Raw genomic sequence first — 18,624 nt, forward strand, 5'->3', positions numbered from 1 at the left:
TCAGAAGGGAGGAAAGATGTGGTTCCGTAAAGCCCAAGGAGCAGCGCCGGACACACGTGGTCAGTTTACCCCCAGAGGCAGAGGGGGTAACAATAATAGACGCCGCCCTAGAGGCAGGGGGGGTCCCCAGAATCAGGGCAACAGGGAGCCTCTTCCTGATAAGCCTTTTCAGCATCCCTGAGGTGTTGCCCGACTGTCCACCCTTGGAGGCAGTCGGGGGAAGGATATCGCTGTACCCAGTAGCCTGGCGTTCCCTTTCACAAGACATGTGGGTACAGTCGATCATATCCGAGGGTTACAAAATCCCCTTCGAAAGGTATCCCGTACCTCACCAATCCCTTCCAGACATCTCACCCGGTCAAACGGATTTGGCAATTCAGGAGGTTTCAAAGCTCCTAGAAAAAAGAGCCATCCAGACTGTTCCAGCAGACCAAGTAGGATCCGGCGTCTACTCGAGATTCTTTTTGGTCCCCAAAAGGACGGGAGATTGGAGACCTATTTTAGACCTGAGCAATCTAAACAGATTTGTCAAAAAGGCAAGATTCCGGATGGTCACGCTTCAGTCCATTCTGCCCTTTCTGGGCAAGGACAACTGGATGTGCTCGATAGACCTTCAGGACGCGTACTATCACATAAAGATACACAGGCGCTCCAGGAGGTTTCTCCGCTTTCGGCTAGGGTCCAGTCATTATCAATTCAGAGCCCTGCCCTTTGGCCTCACTTCAGTCCCCAGAGTGTTTACCAAATGCATGGCAGTGGTCACAGCTCATCTGAGACGTCAAGGATTCCAGGTATTTCCTTATTTAGACGACTGGCTCCTCTCCGCCACCACCAAGCATCAGCTTCTTCAGAGCAGAAACTACACTCTGCAGCTTTGCAAAAGGTTGGGAATATCGGTGAATTTCGAAAAATCTTCTCTGCTGCCTTGCCAATCTATCACCTTTATAGGCGCAGAATTAAACACCGTCAGTATGTTAGCCAGACTAACAGATCAGAGAATTCTGGACATCCAAAAATACATTCGGATCTTATTGCAGAGCAGCAAAGTCAAAGCCAGATTGGTTCTGAAGGTTCTAGGTCTTATGGCTGCGGCCATTGTACTTCTACCATTAGCTCGCTTCCACATGCGTCTTCTGCAGTGGATGTTATTCACTCGGTGGTCATTCCAGAACCTTCCCATGAGGCACGAAATCTTGGTTACACAATCGTGCAGGACTCATCTAACCTGGTGGATATCTTCCCCTCTACTTCATCAGGGCCGACCATTTGTTCTCCCTCCTCCGGTTGCCACAGTCACTACGGATGCCTCTCTGATCGGGTGGGGGGGCATTATCAGGGCAGGATGGTCCACGGGACTTGGCAACCCATCGAATACCATCTGCACATAAATGTCCTGGAGATGAGAGCGGTGCTTTTAACGTTGCAAGCCCTCAATGACTTTCTTCCAGCGGGGACTATTGCAGTTCAAACGGACAACATGTCCGTGGTCTGGTACATCAATAAGCAGGGCGGGACCAGGTCCTATCCTTTGTGTCGAGAAGCTCTCCGACTTTGGCAATGGGCAATCTCCTCTCATCGGTTTCTGATAGCAACGCACATCCCCGGCAGGTCCAACCTCTTAGCGGACAGACTGAGCAGAGCCATTCTCATGCCTCACGAGTGGTCTCTCAATCAATCGATAGTGGACGAGATATTCTGAAGTGGGGCACTCCTTGTTGCAACCTTTTTGCTACACCCCAAAACAACAAATGCCCGGACTTCTTCACCCTCTTTCCCCTACCAGGCCAACCCCTGAGAGACTCTCTAACCCAGGATTGGCCCCGGGGTCTTCTGTACGCCTTTCCTCCTTTCCCCTTAATTCCACAGGTCATTCAGAAAGCTACCGTTTTGAGAGCCAAGATGATTCTCATTGCCCCTTACTGGCCTTGACAAATTTGGTTTCCGACCCTACATCGTCACCTCCTGGTGCAGCCTTGGCATCTGGACCCAGTTCCGGATCTTTTGATCCACCAATCGGGTCAACAGCACCGGGCCATTCGTTCTCTCAACCTCACTGCTTGGTTGCTCCACTTCCTTCCCTAGCCAGGCTTCCTATGATCTCTGATCCTGTCAGAGATATCTTAATAGCTTCTTTGAAGTCGTCCACCAGAACGGTTTATGCTAGCAAGTGGCGACGTTTTTCCCTTTGGGCAAACTCCAGGCACATTGATCCCTTTACTGCACCTGTGCATTCTGTTTTAGATTTTCTGGCTGAAGTTTTTCAGTCAGGATCTTCTTCATCAACAGTCAAAGTTCAACTGGCGGCTATTTCCAAATATCATGTTGGCTTGCAAGATCATAACATTATGTCACATAGACTATGCAAAGCTTTTCTGAGAGGAATTTTTCTCCTAAAGCCTCCAATAAGACATCCTCCTCCACAATGGGATTTAAATTTGATGTTAGCATCCTTGATTTTACCCCCCTTCGAACCGTCTGCTTCATGCTCCTTGAAGTTACTGACCTGGAAAACAATATTCTTACTGGCTGTCACTTCAGCAAGGAGGGTATCTGAGATTCAAGCTCTCTGCATCCGTTCCCCTTACTTGGTTTTTCACAAGGACAGGGTATCCTTGAGAACAAATCCATCCTTTCTTCCCAAAGTTGTTTCTCAAACTAATATTAATCAATCCATCGATCTACCAGTTTTTTTCCCAAATTATTCTGACAGAGCTGAACAAAAACTGCATTGTTTGGATGTCCATCATCAGCTCAGATATTATTTGCATAGACCTAAACAATTCAGGAAATCAGATCAATTATTTGTCTCCTATGCAGAAAACAGGAAAGGTCTCCCAGTATCAAAAGTGACCTTGTCCAGATGGTTATCTTCCACCATTTCATACGTGTATTCGCTCAGAGGCAAGCAACTACCCTCGAAACCGAAGGCACATTCAACCAGGAGCCTATCCACGTCTACAGCTTTTCAGGATAGGCTACCCATTGATACCATTTGTGCAGCAGCTACTTGGGCCACTCCTCATACCTTTGTCTCTCATTACAAATTAGATTTGGCCTCCAGGGACAGAGCCAGTTTTTGTTCCACAGTACTCAAGAGTCTGTTCCATTGAGCCACCCGGGATACAGGTGCTAGGGACGCGGTCCCATCCAGCAAGAATGAAGGCGAGATTGACAACTTAACATTTAGAAGTTATGTACCTACCATAACGTTCCATGTTAGTTGTCTTCTCTCGCCTTCTTTCTTGCGTCCCTCCCTCCTTCCCCCTGGCCTGGACAGATCTTGAAGAGTTTCTTTTTATCAGATTCACTCTCCTTAGTTCTTAGAGAGTCTATCTTAGGAACTTTTTGCCTAGTACTTCTAGGCTAGTTTTGCTCTTCCTTTGGGATTAGTATTATTGGCAGGGTTATTTAGCTACCAAACGAGATCTGAGGTAGTCTCGCCTTGCATCATGGGATATAGGGTTGCCTTGAGCTGGTAAAAGGAGTTCTCAAGCTAAGCAAATGCCGAGTCGGAGCCGAGGATCGGCTCCGAACCCATCCAGCAAGAAAGAAGGCGAGAGAAGACAACTAACATGGAACATTATGGTAGGTACATAACTTCTAATTCTCTTACTAAAGAATCAAGAAAAAGATCTCCGGATCTGACTACTACTTCAGCTCTGGTATTTGAATCTCCCAGTAAAATGGCTAAAGTATCAGCTCTGACCACTTTGGATCCAAGACCTAGATTGGAGAAATCTCCTTGGATCTAATCACCTCAACTGTTACTGGATCCTATCTCTTCTCGGCTCCCTTCCCCTTTTTCAAAGTATTCACCAAGATGACACTCTAGACCATCGTTTACAACATCATCTGTACAATCATTCAAGAGTCTAGCAAAGCCAGTGTGGACAGGATGATGAGGAAATTCCTCATGATGCATACTCAAATGGGAGTTCTTCCGGCTCCAAGTCCTTTGGGTCTGGAGACCCTTGTCAGTACTGCTTCCCCATTTTTGGCTCCTTCTCCAATCCAACCTTTTGTTTTGGAGCCATCAGATCTGAAAATCCAAGAGTCGTACACCTCAATCAGATGAAGTTGGTATCTTTGACTCTGGTTGCATCTTTGAGTAGCCCGGTGCCGAGCACTTTGGAGCCGGATGACTCTCAGAGCCATAGCGTCTGCCCCAGATCCAGGGTGTTAGTGTTGACTCCAAAGATGTCAGCGCCAGCTCTGCCCTTGGAGCATAGGTGCTATACAGCTTGGCTCTGACTCCTTCCTTGGGTAGTTTCCCTTCAGGGTGGAGGGGGCTGACGGTCCATAAGCATGCCTTATCTGTACAAAGAGTTTGGATTTCTCTTCCGTTTTCAGCTCTAACTACCCAGCTCCATTCGACTGTACATCTAGAGCCTCAGTCAGCTGTGCCACAGGGACAGCCAGCAACCCAGACTCCAGAAACCTGTCAGGGTATAGTAATCTCTTCTGATTCAGAGCATCCGACCAAAGTAGTTCCCAGGAAAAGAAAGTGTAAAAGGAGGCACCAGAGTCTAGCCTCCCAAACATCTCAGATGCCCAGGTGAGAGCTGCTCTCTCTAAAGCAAAAAACACAGCATCAATGGGACCGGACGGTGTCCCCGGCTGTGTGCTACACGAACTCAATGAGGAACTAAACCCACACATAAGGCTGCTGTTTAATCTTAGCCTTACTACAGGATCACTGCCAAAGAATGGCGACGGCAACTGTGGTCCCACTCCACAAAGGCGGTGCTTCTGGACCCTGAAATTACCACCCCATAAGCTTGACGAGCCTTGTCTGCAAAGCTATGGAGAGGATCATAATGGAACTCATAAATAAAGACATTGGGGACCTACAGACACTGGATCCTACCCAATTTGGCTTTGTCAAGGGCAGATCCTGTCTCTTGAACTTGGTCGACTTTTCCGAAACAGTCACTAAGGCCATTGATGAGGGTAAGGCAGTTCACACAGCCTACCTTGACCTAGCAAAAGCGTTCGACACAATACCCCACTCAGGCATCATAGAAAAGCTCACCAGCTTAGATGTAAACCCATATGTCACAAGATGGGTTGCAAACTGGCTCAAGGACAGAACACACAGGGTTAGAGTTGCTGGTGCCATGTCAGACTCTAAGCCGGTCACGAGCGTGTCCCACAGGGCTCAGTCCTGGGCCCCTCTTGTTCGGCATTTATTTTTCTGAAGTGCAGGCAAACATAGGGGGATTGTGGCTGACAAAATTTGCAGATGACTGCAAACTGGGTACCATAATTGACACTCCATCAGACGCAGACATCCTCCAGAAAGGTCTCATAGAAATGGATAACTGGTGCCAGAGCCATGGCCTTAAGCTAAATTCCAAAAAATGTATAGTCATACCCTTTGGGAAAAACAAGGTAACCCCTAATTACCACATAGGTGGTAATCCATTAAACACAGAAGAAGTTATCAGGGACCTGGGGACCCAAGTTGACAGTAACCTCTCTTTTGACACTCACATTGCCAAAGTGGTTAGGAAGACCTTCTACATTGCCCACCTGATCATGAAGGGATTCACATCCAGATCAAGAGAGGTCATTGTACCCCTGTACTCTTCACTTATCAGACAAATGATTGAGTACAACGCCCCATTCGGAATGTACCTTACCCGACACCTGCAGCAGTTGGAAAGACCCCAAAAGTTCCTCACCAAAAGGATAAAGGCTCAAACATATGTCATACGATGCCCGACTGAAGAAACTCCAGCTCTATTCAGTCGCATACCGTCTGCTCAGAGGTGATCTGTGCCTGACATACATGGCCATGTCCAACCCGGAATTAATGGACATGCTCCACCTCAAAAAATCCAAATCCACCAGAGCCACGAGAGCAAGAGACTTAAACCTCAACACGGATATAAATAGGACGTGCTGGAGGGACAGATTCATCACCCAGAGACTCCCTACACTATGGAACAGAATCCCAGTCCATGTGAGGCAGAGCCCCTCACTGACTCTGTTCAAGAGAAATCTTGACGAGTGGATGGGAGATCGTAGGTTTACCCCGGGAATCATCTCTGTATCACTGCTGGACAGAGGCACAGCAAACTAATGGGTATAGTATTCTCATCCTAAGGGGTGGTGAAAGCCACACACACTCTGGCTAGGCTTTTAAATGCCCTAGGGCAGATAGCCTAGTATGAAAGTATGAGTATGAACCTATCACAGAAGATACCAAGCCTGATGAGTGAAAAGGGTCCTCAAGATCACCACCGAATTATGTCTCATTTGGAGACATCTTAGAACTCCTAAAGCAAAAGGCTGGTTGGCCCCCTGACAACCCTTCCCAAGAGGAGTCTGTATTCCTGGTGGCTTTTTGAGCTGTCCTGTCTACCTCCTGGGTGACTCCACCCACCAATGAGCTCATTGATTTGGTCTCTTGATGAGCTTTGGAAGGAGCCTGATATCATTTAACCAATCCCTAAGAGACCATATAGGATCTTAGCACCAGTGAAGGATTGACCTTATTGGAGCAAAGTAGTGCCAGCTGATGCCATTGTCATAGCAGTGGCTACCAGAAGGAACTAGCGGAGCAAAGTTCCTCTGTCCACCACCTTAACAGGGAGTCTAGAACACTGGTAGATTTGGGAAGCATGTCTTTGGTTTAATGACTTTTTCTCTTCGGTTTCTGAACTACTTGGCAGATTGTACAAGACTTCAGAGGGATTTGATTAAGTAACTTTCCAAATTCCTCACTGGGACCATAGTCTCCAAGACAGAGAGCACTATTTACTTGCAGTTGGCTACCCTTCAATCCATTTCTAATTTATACATGAGCCTTAACTCCCATGCAGCTGTAGGTACATCATGGATGGCAGATTCAGGCATTTCCATCAGAAGAGATGCCTGAATGTACTTGTGTGACTTTAAAGAACCCTTCATATCCTCCTTTGTCAGTGCTTCTTTCAACAGAAGTTCCTTATTTGACCCCAAAGTAAAAGACACACACTCTAGGTGAGAGCAAGAAGGAAGAACCCTGTCTGCTGTGGGCGTGTGTTTTTTGACCCCTGAATGGATCTTTTCTAGGAACCAACGAGATGGACAGAAAATGTGGTTGAAAAAATCCCAGGGTCCATTCCAAGATCCATGTGGAGACAGTTCTTCCAGGGGCAGAGGGGGAACTCTAATGGAAGATGCTCTCCTCATGGCAGAGGTGGTCCGCATAACCAGGGATCTAGGGATACCTTCTCTGACTGGTCCTGTCAGCACTCCTGAGAGGAAGCCCAACTGTCTGTCTCTGCAGCAGTTGGGGATTGATTATCCCTGCACCAGAGAGCATGGCTAGAAATTACAGAGGATTCATGGGGGCAAAGAATAATATCCAGAGGTTATACAATACCTTTTTTCCCATCCATCCCCACTAGTAGTAAACAAAATCCCTGATGTTCCACCCAGTTAGAGGGAAATAGCAGAAATAAACAAGCTGGTAGAAAAAAGAGTCATCCAAGAGGTCCCCCAAGACCAAAAGGAGTCCGGAATTTATTCAAGATTCTTTTTAGTGCCAAAGACAACAGGGGACGGGAGACCAATTTTGGAGGTCAGCAATCTAAATCAAACATTTCAGTACACAATGTTCTGGATGGTCACACTTCAATCCATCTTGCCTTTTCTGCACAAGGATGACTGGATTTGCTTGATAGATCTTCAGGATGTGTACTATCACATAAAGATGAAGAGACGGTCCAGGAGATATCTGTGATTCCAGCTGGTAGCTAGTCATTACCAATTCAGAGCTCTGCCCTTTGGGTCTCATCATAGCCCCCACGGTGTTTACCAAATGTATGGCAGTAGTAGCAGCTCATTTGAGACTGCAGTGATTCTGGGTGTTTCCATATTTGGATGACGGGCCCATAACTGCTCCGACCAGGCATCATTTGATTCATGCTTGAGACTATGTCCTCCAGTTATGCTGTCACCTAGGGATTTCAGTCAAGCACAACAAATCTCTTCTTGAACCAACACAGATATTGCAATTCATCAGTTCCTTGATCAATACAGTCACTCAAATAGCTTCTCTTCCTCTATTCAGAGTTCAATATATTCAGTTCCAGGTAAAAAAGATCATTCCAAGTTCTTCTCTTTCAGTTCAACTGATCCTTCAAGCTTTGGGATCCATGTCAGCGGCAATCCTTCTGGCACCATTTGAGTTTTCTTCAGTGGACTCTTGCAACTCAGTGGTCCATTTTCCATCAACCATTATCCAGTCAGGTCGAAATGCAAGGGTGCAAAAATTACCTTCTGTGGTGGATACATTCTAGTCAAGTTCAATAAGGTTGTCCCTTTGTTCTTCCCCAACTCAAGGCCATAGTGATCACGGACACCTCCCAGATTGTGTGTGTGTGTGTGTGTGGGGGGGGTAGTTCTTGGGAAAGACAGTCCAAGGCACATGGCCCCCCCAAAGAGGCCAACATGTATATCAATGTTCTGGAAATGAAAGCTGTTACAGCATTTCAGGCCTTTCAAGACACTCTCCCTACTGGGACTATTGTGATCCAGAAGGACAATATCTCAGTGGTCTGGTACATCAACAGACAAGGGGGAAGCAATTCATACCCTCTTTGTCGAGAAGCTATGAGAGTATGGCAAATGGATAATCTCATCCATTCTTTTTCTGATAGCAACTCACAATCCGGGGAAGTCCAACATGATTTCAGTTAAGTTAAGCAGGTCTATTCTAATGCCTCATGAGTGGTATCTTATCACAACAATGGTGGAGAGGATTTTCCTTCACTGGTGCCAACCATGCTGCAAGCTGGTTGCATCTCCACTCAACAGCAAGTGCACCAGGTTCTTTGCCCTGATCCCCCCTCTGGGAGAATTACTAAGGGATGCTGTACTTTACAATTGGCCTTTCGGTCTCCTTTACACCTATCTCCCATTACCCCTAATACCCAAATTTCTTCAGAAAGTATCTCGATTGAAAAGCACTGTTTTCCTCATGTCCCCTTACTGGCCTCAGCAGATCTGGTTTCCCTTCCTTTGGCCTCACCTTTTTTATCCACCCTGGATACTGATTACAACTCCATACCTACTATCTCACCCAACAGACATGACTTATCTGGACATTCCAGGACTCAGACTGACTGCATGATTTCTCCATTTCTGTTGATTGCTAGAAAGCCGAGGCTCTCCTACCTTGTCTGTGACATTATTTTATAATCCCACAAACCTTTCACCAGTTAAAGTTAATGGAAAAGATTTGTTGTTTGGGTACATAAAAAGAATTTGGACCCCTTTTCAGCACTGATTCCTAAGGTTCTTGAATTTTTAGCTACAATTTTCAAGGATTGGCTAGCTTCTCTATAATAAGAGTGCAATTAGCTGCCATTTCTAAATTTCATATAGGAGTAAATAATTAAACTTTAGCATCCTCCAAACTTTACAAAGCCTTTCTCAGAGGAACCTTCCTACTTAGACCTCCATTAAATGATCACTCTCCTCTTTGGAATTTAAACATTGTTTTGCAGTCATTAACCTAACCCTCTTTTGAACCATCAGCCAAGTGTGAACTAAAATTCTTGACCTGGAAAACTGTTTTTTGGTTGCTATTACTTCTGTCAGAAGAGTATCAGAATTACAGGCTCTGTCAGCTAAACCTCCTTATTTGATTTTTCGTAAGGATAGAGTATCGTTACGGACCAATCCTTCCTTTTTTCCTAAGGTGGTGTCAGAATCCAGTATTAATCAGGTTATCAACCTTCCAGTCTTCTTTCCAAATTTGTCAAATAAAGGAGAATATATGTTACACCTGTTAGATTTTCACAGACAATTACATTTTTCTCTTCACAGAACCAAAAGTTTGTGGAAATTAGAGCAATTATTTGTCTCCTTTTCAGAATCAAAATTAGGCAAACCAGCTTCTAAAGTAACTTTAGCCAAATGGTTGACTGGTTCTATTACTTTTGTATATTAAAAGGTGAGTTTGCATTTACCAAAACGACCAAAAACCCATTTTTCAACCTTTTTATCTAGATCTTCCTTGGATGATATATGTGCAGCTGCAGCTGTGACTAATCCTCGTACCTTTATTGCTCCTTACAAATTGGATCTGGTCTCTAGAGGAAGAGCAGCCTTTGGCTCAGTGGTGCTCAGAAATATCCTTCCTTAGAGTCCTCCCAGGACTTCGGTATCTGGGGAATCTGTCTCAACAGTTGAGGAATGAATCAAAATGACATCAGATAAAAACGTTATATACTTACCATAAAGTGCCATCTGTGTTGTCCACTTTCATTCTTCCTCAACTTCTCTCCCACTAACTCCTACATTGTTTGACTCTTGGAAGGATCAAAAGATGCTGGAGGAACTGCTGTTCCTTTGAGTCCTAGATTCTGTTATTTCATCTTTTCCTACTGCTTTTGAGAGTTTCAGTGTTCCACGACTGGAAGAAGCAGCCAAGTCGGATCCAAGGATCAGATCCAAACCCAACAGTTGAAGAAAATTTAACAACACAGATGGAATGTTATGATGAGTACATAACTTTGTTATATTCAAAACCAAATACATATGACATAGATTACTTACACTTAATCCTGCAAAGCAGGTCAAGTAGTGTTATTGTATGCAGGGTCTATATTAGATCATCGAAACTGCAAAATATCGAATGATCGAATATCAAACCCAATATCGCAAATGCTGAAAACAGTGAAGCTGCACAAAACCGAATTCTTTCCTAGGGAAAGAATTTGGTTGGCCGTTGTTGTGGCTTTGCTGTTTTCAGCGATGCGGTGGAAAATTATGGGTTGGGTTAAGGTAAGTGTGTGATTGTGCGGACGTTTGGGTTAGGGCGTGGGTCAGGTAAGTGTGCGATTGTGACAGAATTTGGGGTTAGGGGTGGGTTAAGTGAGTTAGGGTTAGGGCGCGGGTGAGTGTGCAATAGAATTTGGGGTTAGGGGCGGGTTAAGTGAGTGTTAGTGCACAGGTGAGGTGAGTGTGCGATAGTGACAGACCTTAAAGTTAAGGTCTGGGTTAAGGTAAGTGGATAGATAGTAGTGTATGTACAGTGTAGTGTAAGGTTAGATGTAACTTTTAAATGTATGTGTGCGGATTGCTGCTTTTTAGTGTGTGTGTGTGTATGTGTGTATGTGTGTGTGTGTGTGTGTGTGTGTGTGTGTGTGTGTGTGTGTGTGTACGTGTGTATATACAGAGAGTTTTGTCCCTGGGAAAATGTTCGCTGTTTTGAGGTTTCGATATTGTTAGGATTCGGGTTTTGCCATTCGACGTTATGGCATTCGATAATGAGCCGTTTCGATGATCTGATATACACCCTTGTATGCATTGTGAGACTGTGTTTTTTTATTAATTTTTTCAAAGCTAACAATCAAATGAGGCTTGTTGCTCATTCAATAATATGGAGGACTGAGAGGTCTCTCCCATGCAGATTAAGCAGTCTTATTGCATGTTTTATGAGACTGCGTGTTTGTCTCACTGTTTTTCAAAGATAGCAGTTGAATGGGGCAATGTGATCATTTAGTAACATGGGTGGAATGACTGGCCTATTCTTTTCATGGGGACTGTTCTATACTGAGACAAATCAAAACTTGCTTGAGTTGGCATCTGATTTGAGTGCCTGCAAGAGCAATGGCAATACTACTTGTGCCTGAGTCAAGGCTGACCTTGGCTATTGCTAAACCATGGGTTCTGCTAATTAAAAACAAACTGATAAAGGAACAGAGGATGGTAAAAATAGGCATGTTTTAACTAACTAATAAAATAACTTTCTCTTAATTATTTATTGTTAACATGAGTATCTCCCTGTGCACTTTTGTTATACTACTGGACTTGCACATGATTATGTATTAGGTGGTTTGTTTTAGTCATTTGGATGTTGAACACTTCTGAATCACTGCATGCAAAATGTCCTTTTGCATTATTAAAAACGTAGTAAACTGTTCTGGCATTAATGTCAAGAGGACAAAAACCTACATAGTATATAAATGCATTTATTTGTTTACAGTTCTGTTTTGTTTTGGGATATTCGCCCACCAAAGGTTACTGCACAATCCATGCTTGATAAAAAGAAGGCCGAAGAAAAGCAACTTAAAAATCCTCATGGAGTGCCAACTACCTTTAAACATCTGGATCTCACTTGGAAACCAATAATGAAGGTAGGTGCTAAATTTGCTGAGCAACTTCTATAGTTGCTATGTGTACAGTACTTTACATGTGAAGTACTGAATCCTAGTTCATAGATACAAGAAAACAACAGCTGTTCAACAAGTAGTAGCAACCAAAACATACTTAAGATAGTCTTCCATCCTCTAATGTTCTATATCTCTAGTATGTTATACTGTATTTCTACTGTCAGAGCAGGGTGATTTATATCATATTCATATACTTTTTCTACTCTGTGGATGTCATTCTCTCATTCAAATAATGTAGGACTTCTACATCTACTTAATTCCCCACCAGCTATATATAGATGTTTCTATTAATTTGATAATATGTATTTATGGATGTAGATTTCAGTTTGCGGAGGAGGGTACTTTTACACTGTAGCTAACAGAATTCTTAGGACATTAGCCTGGACACATACTGAGAGACATAGTGTCCATTGCCATTGATGAAGAAAGTCCCATTCCCTTTTCATCTTAGTTCAGAAGTGATACTAAACTTGATGTAAAATGTCTGCTGAGAACTCTGTAGTGTTAGTCCACCAAGTATATGACTGATTTCAGCATTTCCATTTTAAGAATGAAAAGTTCTGGCTCTTCATATCCACTTGCCTGGGAAGAACTTTGTAACCTTTGAAGATCTGTATAAGTGTTCATCCATCGACTAATGAAGAATCTGTCAGTCTTCATTCATGCTCAACTGTTGGGTACTATTCCGATCCTCAGAACTGATCCGGCTGTTAAATAGCTCACGCCAACCAAAAACCTTTCGAGCTTCTGGTTTACCCACAATGTCCCTTTCTACATTACCTCAGATCGAGTTTGCAAGCTCTCAGAAAGATTTCCTAACTGAAGTCAGAAGCCATGTAAAAGGTGTATCCTAACAGGGAAACCCAGGACAGCATATCACTCCACCAGGAGTCCAAAGAAGGCAGAAGATGAGGTGAGATGCAAGAATGGATGAAGATCAACAAAGCAGATGGAACATTATGGTAAGACATAACTTCTTTATCTGATGATGTTCTTTATGTTTCACTGTTGCAGTCATTACATTTGGGTAATCTGCTGGCAGGTTGTCCTCAGTCGGCCTGAATTCCAACGTCTTGGGTCCTGCTTCGGTTGCTGTCTCCTCTTCCATGACATCAGGTCTTCAGGTGTATAAAACAGGCAGCTGACGCCATTTTCTTTAGTCTTACTTGCTGTGTGGTGCCCAAAGCAGAAGCAGTTCACAAGTGCCGATCAGCTGACTCCTGAAATTTTCGAATTCAACTTTCACAACCAAAATCTTCATTAAAGCTAAGTACCCCGTTGGGGAAACTTTTTTCTTGCTCCATACCGATGTCAGTAAAAGTTAATAATTGCATTACTTTTGGGAAGCAAATACCTCATAAGGATTTCCATTTATACTGTATTCCTTGCCTAGGCTCTGATCATAACGTGCCTAGCTGTTGGTTTTGTGCTAGATTTAACCAACGCACTATTAAGCATCGGTATATCTTTGCCTCAAAATATTTTGGAAACAGATTTAACTATCCTGAAATGTCGTCGGATAGCAATCCGACTACCGGAGTATACAAAAAACGCAAAGAAAAGGACAGAGACAGACCGTCGAGGTCCAAAACTGACGAAGCTTCTCCTAAGCCAGTCGCCGGTTTGCCGGTACTCAGTGAGGCACTTTCGCAGCCCCTGATACCCGCTACTTTCGAGTCGCAGGCCCCTACCAAGACCCATGTGGAGTCCGACATGCTGTGAGATTCTCAAAGTATTGTACCCGCAGATGTCTTTCCCTCTGATGGGTCCGGAGCCACTGAGCAGGCACCAACTTCTGAGGGTTTATTCAGGCCACAACATTTTTATATAAAACCGATGCCAGATTCAAAATCAAAGACAAAAGCAACTTCTAAAGCTAAAAAAATGACGCATGAGCCACATGCACAGGCCTCTATGCCCAAAAAGCAGATGATCAAAATGACTGAAGACCTAATTACCTTGATCAGGGGTTCCCAACCCCCTCCTGATAAGAGGCCTAGGCAAGACACTGATTATGAATCTTCAGATCAGGTTTCTATTTCTTCTGATTCCTCTTCTGATCAGGAATTATCTATACCACCCTATGAGGATTCTGATGCAGAGGAATCTATCCCATCTGCATCTCCTCCTGAAGATTATTCCTTTGGAGAAACCTTGCATACTTTGAAAGAGCATTTTCACTGGGAGAGTCAAGATTTCTCAGAATCAAAAAAGAGGCTCAGGGATTTCCTTCTTCTCCCTCAGCATAGGCCTTTAGCCATACCTCCTGTTTCAGACATTGTGGATGAGGTGTTTTCGGAGTCAAGCTTGACTCCAGACTCCTTACCTCCGGCTCCTAGCAAGCCAGACAGATATTACAGGGTTACTGACTCACACAAATTTTTATTTAGAAACCCTGCTGCTGACCCTGAAACTATTTCACAGGGTCCAAAAGGTGTTAAGGCCTCAACAGCAAAAAATCCTACCCCCTCTGACAGAGATTCCAGGGCACTGGATAGATGGGGAAAGAAGGTTTATACAGCTGCAACCTTGGCAATTAGGGCCTTAAACTGCCAATTTCATGTGCTCAAATATCAACAGCAAGTTATGGGATTACTGAAACAGAAAATGATGTTGATTTCTGAATGCGCAGAAAATAAAGAATTGCAGGAATTATTGCATGCAGCTGAACAGGTTGGAAAGTATACTTTGCAATGTGGTTTTGATTCTTTGGAGGCCTCCTGCAGGGGCCACAGTTACTGGATCTGTGATTAGTAGGCATGCCTGGCTAAAAGAACAAAATTTGCCTGATCATGTTAAAGCTAAATTACTAGATGCTTCTTTACAGCATGACACTTTGTTTGGTATTAAGGCAGAAGAGGTTTTAAAGAAAATGGAAGACAAAGCTAAGTCTATGAAAACTGTAAAAGACTTCTTACAAGTGCAGCCACCAAGATTCAGTAGACACTGGCCTACAAAAAATTGGTCCTTTCCTGTGTCAGACAGAGTTCAAAGGGGTAAATCCAGATGCCCTAAGGGTTCCAGCCACAAGATTCATACAGGTCAAAGCAATGGGGCACTTCTACCTCCAAATCTGGAAGAGATAAAGTGCAAACCTACAGAAAACAGTCCCAATTACTTCCCTCTGAATTCAACAAACACTTATCTTTTGGCAGCACCCTTAGGGAGAAAATTAGCACTTTTTGCTCAAAATTGACAGTTAATAACCCAGGACAAGTGGGTGCTAAACATAGTATCATAGGGATACAGATTCCATTTCCATACTCTGCCATTGGCAAACGGTTGGCCAGATCTGGAAAAAAAATCAATGGGCAGAGGCACAGAAACAGGTTAGGTCCCTCATGGATATGGGGGCCATTCAGCCAGTACCAGAACAGGAAAAAGGACAAGGTTTTACTCAAGACTGTTCTTGGTACCCAGAAAGGACAAGGCCTGGCGGCCAATACTGGATTTATTAATTTTGAAAACATACCTGGACATTCCAAAATTCAAAATGCTGACTTTGCAGCAGCTTCTGCCCATGCTGGGCAAGAATGCTTGGCTGGTGACATTAGACCTAAAAGAGGCATACCTGCATGTCTCAATAAGGCAGCCGTGCAGAAGATACCTCAGATTCAAGGCTGGCTTAATGCATTACCAATTCTCTGCACTGCCCTTTGGCTTATCTACTGCGCCCAGAGTCTTTACAAAGTGCCTGGCACCAGTAATTGCATTTTGCAGACAAAGAAATATTCAGATATATCCTTACATGGACGACTGTCTCATTCAAGCAGAGAACAAGGACATTCTTCTTCAACACCTGGCATTCGTGAAAAGGCTTCTAACATGCCTAGGGTACACAATAAACGAAAAGAAATCACAACTGGTACCCTCTCAAAAGATAACATTCCTGGGTGCAAGCTTGAATACAACTGCCCAGATGGCTTACCTCAAGCCAGACAAGCAAAGGCAACTGACTTCTTACTTCAAACTGATGGCAACAAAAACCCAGTTATCTGAAAGACAAATTCTGCAGGCTTTGGGCTTCATGGCATCCTGCATCCTACTGATTCCATTTGCAAGACTGCATATTAGGAAACTTCAATGGTACCTAAAAAGTTTATGGAGTCAACATTGTCACAGTCTGGAAACAATGATTCCTCTCATTCCCTGCCTACAACCGGAGTTTCTATGGTGGGCAAAGGCATGTCACCAAAACATGGGACGGGCCTTCACTCTACCCCCTGCCAGCCAAACCTTAACAACAGACTCATCCAATTATGCCTGGGGGTCCCACATGGTGGGAAGATGCATCCAGGGCATATGGACCCCAAAACAAATGCATCTACATATCAACCAGAAAGAGATGCTAGCTGTTCAAAATGCCATGACAGCCTTCAAGGACTTACTTCATCCAGGACAACTACTGATAAGGACGGACAACACCACAGTCATGTGGTATATAAACAAGCAGGGGGGCACGCACTCATTCCCCCTTTGCAGAGTAGCCATGGCACTGTGGGACACAGCTTTGACTTACCAAATACATCTTCAAGCTCAATTCCTGCCAGAAAAAAAAATACTCAGGCAGATGATTTAAGCAGAAACCTTATGGATCCTTACAATTGGAAACTAAATCCACCATTCTTCAGCATGATAACAAAGAAATGGGGGAGCCCAGACATAGATCTGTTTGCCTCCCCTCAAAACTATCAATTGAAAAAATTCTGCACAAGGACTTATCACAGACAAGCATGGAAAGTGGACGCCCTATCCTTCAGTTGGAAAAAACTATCAGTTTACGCCTTTCCTCCACTGCCTCTTCTTCCCAAGGTCCTCCTAAAAGTCAGACAAGAGAAACCAAAGGTGATACTAATTGCCCTGGACTGGCCCCATCAGTACTGGTACCCAATCCTAAGCATCTTGTCTCAATACCCAGCTTGGACCTTACCTCAAGGACCTCAACTACTGTCCCAGCAAAACAATCAGATCCTGCACAATCAACTCCAGACACTGAACCTGGCAGCATGGTTGATCATGTAGTTATACAAACAACACCTCTCAGTAAAGCTGTGATGGATGTCATTTTGGAAGCCACAAGGCCTAGTACTAGAAAATCTTATGCTGATAAATGGATAAGATTCTGTGCTTGGAATAAAGCACAAGGAACTGATACAGCAGAACCAAATATTCCTCAGATATTACAATACTTGACTGAGATGCTTGACAAAGGCCTATCTTTCTCATCAATTAAAATCCATACCTCTGCCATTTCGGCTCATTACAATACAGAGCCACCAATCTTTTCTCATCCTTTACTAAAGCAGTATCTTAGAGGAGTCAAACATTTAAGGCCTCCTAGAAGATCACCAATACCTGCATGGGACCTCAATTATGTGTTGGAAAAGCTCACCCTGCCTCCATTTGAATCAGCTGCTACTGATGATATAAAGTTCTTATCATGGAAAACAGCTCTGCTACTAGCACTTACTTCAGCAAGAAGGGTCTCAGAGGTACAGGCCCTCATGGCTGTGGAGCCTTTTATCATATTTTACCTAGACAGGGTGTCTCTGAGGACAAATCCAACATTTATGCCTAAGGTGGTTTCCAGTGTGGCTCTTAACCAAACTATTCATCTGCCAACCTTTTATCCAAATCCGCAGAACAAGGGGGAGAGAATTCTGCATTCCTTGGATGTACACAGACAGCTAAGATTCTACTTGAGCAGGACTAAAGCTCTAAGAAAAACTGAGCAATTACTAGTGACATATGCTGCAGGATCAGAAGGAAAGGCTATTCCAAAGCAGACTATTTCAAAGTGGATAAGCCACTGCATTTGTTTCTGCTATTTACACCATGGTAAAACTGTGCCCAAGGGCATTAGGTTCCATTCCACCAGAGCTGCAGCTACTTCAGCAGCCTTTCTTAGAGGAGTACCAACCAAAGCCATTCTAGAGGCTGCTACTTGGAGTTCTGTTCACACCTTTACAAAGCATTATCATTTGCCTCGCTACTCTAAGTCCAGGGTAGGCTTTGCCACTGCAGTTCTGCAGGGCCTTATAGCTGCACCTAATGCTGTTTAGCTCCAGCCTCCCAACCATAGCTTTGGGATTCTACCCAAATGTAAAGACTGCAACAGTGAAACACGAAGAACATAGTACAGTTGTGTACACTTACCATAAATGTAGATGTTCGAGTGTATTCACTGTTGCAGTCCAGGTTACCCGCCCGCCATCCCCCATTTAATTCTGGAGTTTATCTTTCCTTTTCTATCTTCTACAACCTATGTGGTGTATTTGCTTGTAGATGAAGGTAAAGTTTATATTTATGCATGTATATATATATATTTTTTGCCACCTTTTTGGGGGCACCTGACATCTGGGGCAGGAAAAACTAAAGAAAATGGCATCGGCTGCTTTTTTATACCCCTGATGACCTGACGTCATGGAATAGGACATAGCAACCGACGCAA

The 18,624-nt window shown here is 43.9% G+C and overlaps 1 protein-coding gene across 1 annotated transcript in view; it reads left to right on the plus strand.

Annotated features, from left to right (window-relative positions):
• LOC122814288 (dynein axonemal intermediate chain 3-like) overlaps positions 1–18,624 on the plus strand; it is a 948,661-nt gene that overhangs the window by 377,479 nt on the left and 552,558 nt on the right. Inside the window, exon 5 of the mRNA XM_044086878.1 lies at positions 11,987–12,137. Coding sequence (XP_043942813.1) covers positions 11,987–12,137 — 151 coding nt within the window. The remainder of the gene's footprint in view (positions 1–11,986; positions 12,138–18,624) is intronic.

This window comes from Protopterus annectens, chromosome 10.part0, assembly GCF_019279795.1.
Source record: "Protopterus annectens isolate FY-2018-M chromosome 10.part0, PAN1.0, whole genome shotgun sequence".
Taxonomy (NCBI): Eukaryota; Metazoa; Chordata; order Ceratodontiformes; family Protopteridae; genus Protopterus; species Protopterus annectens.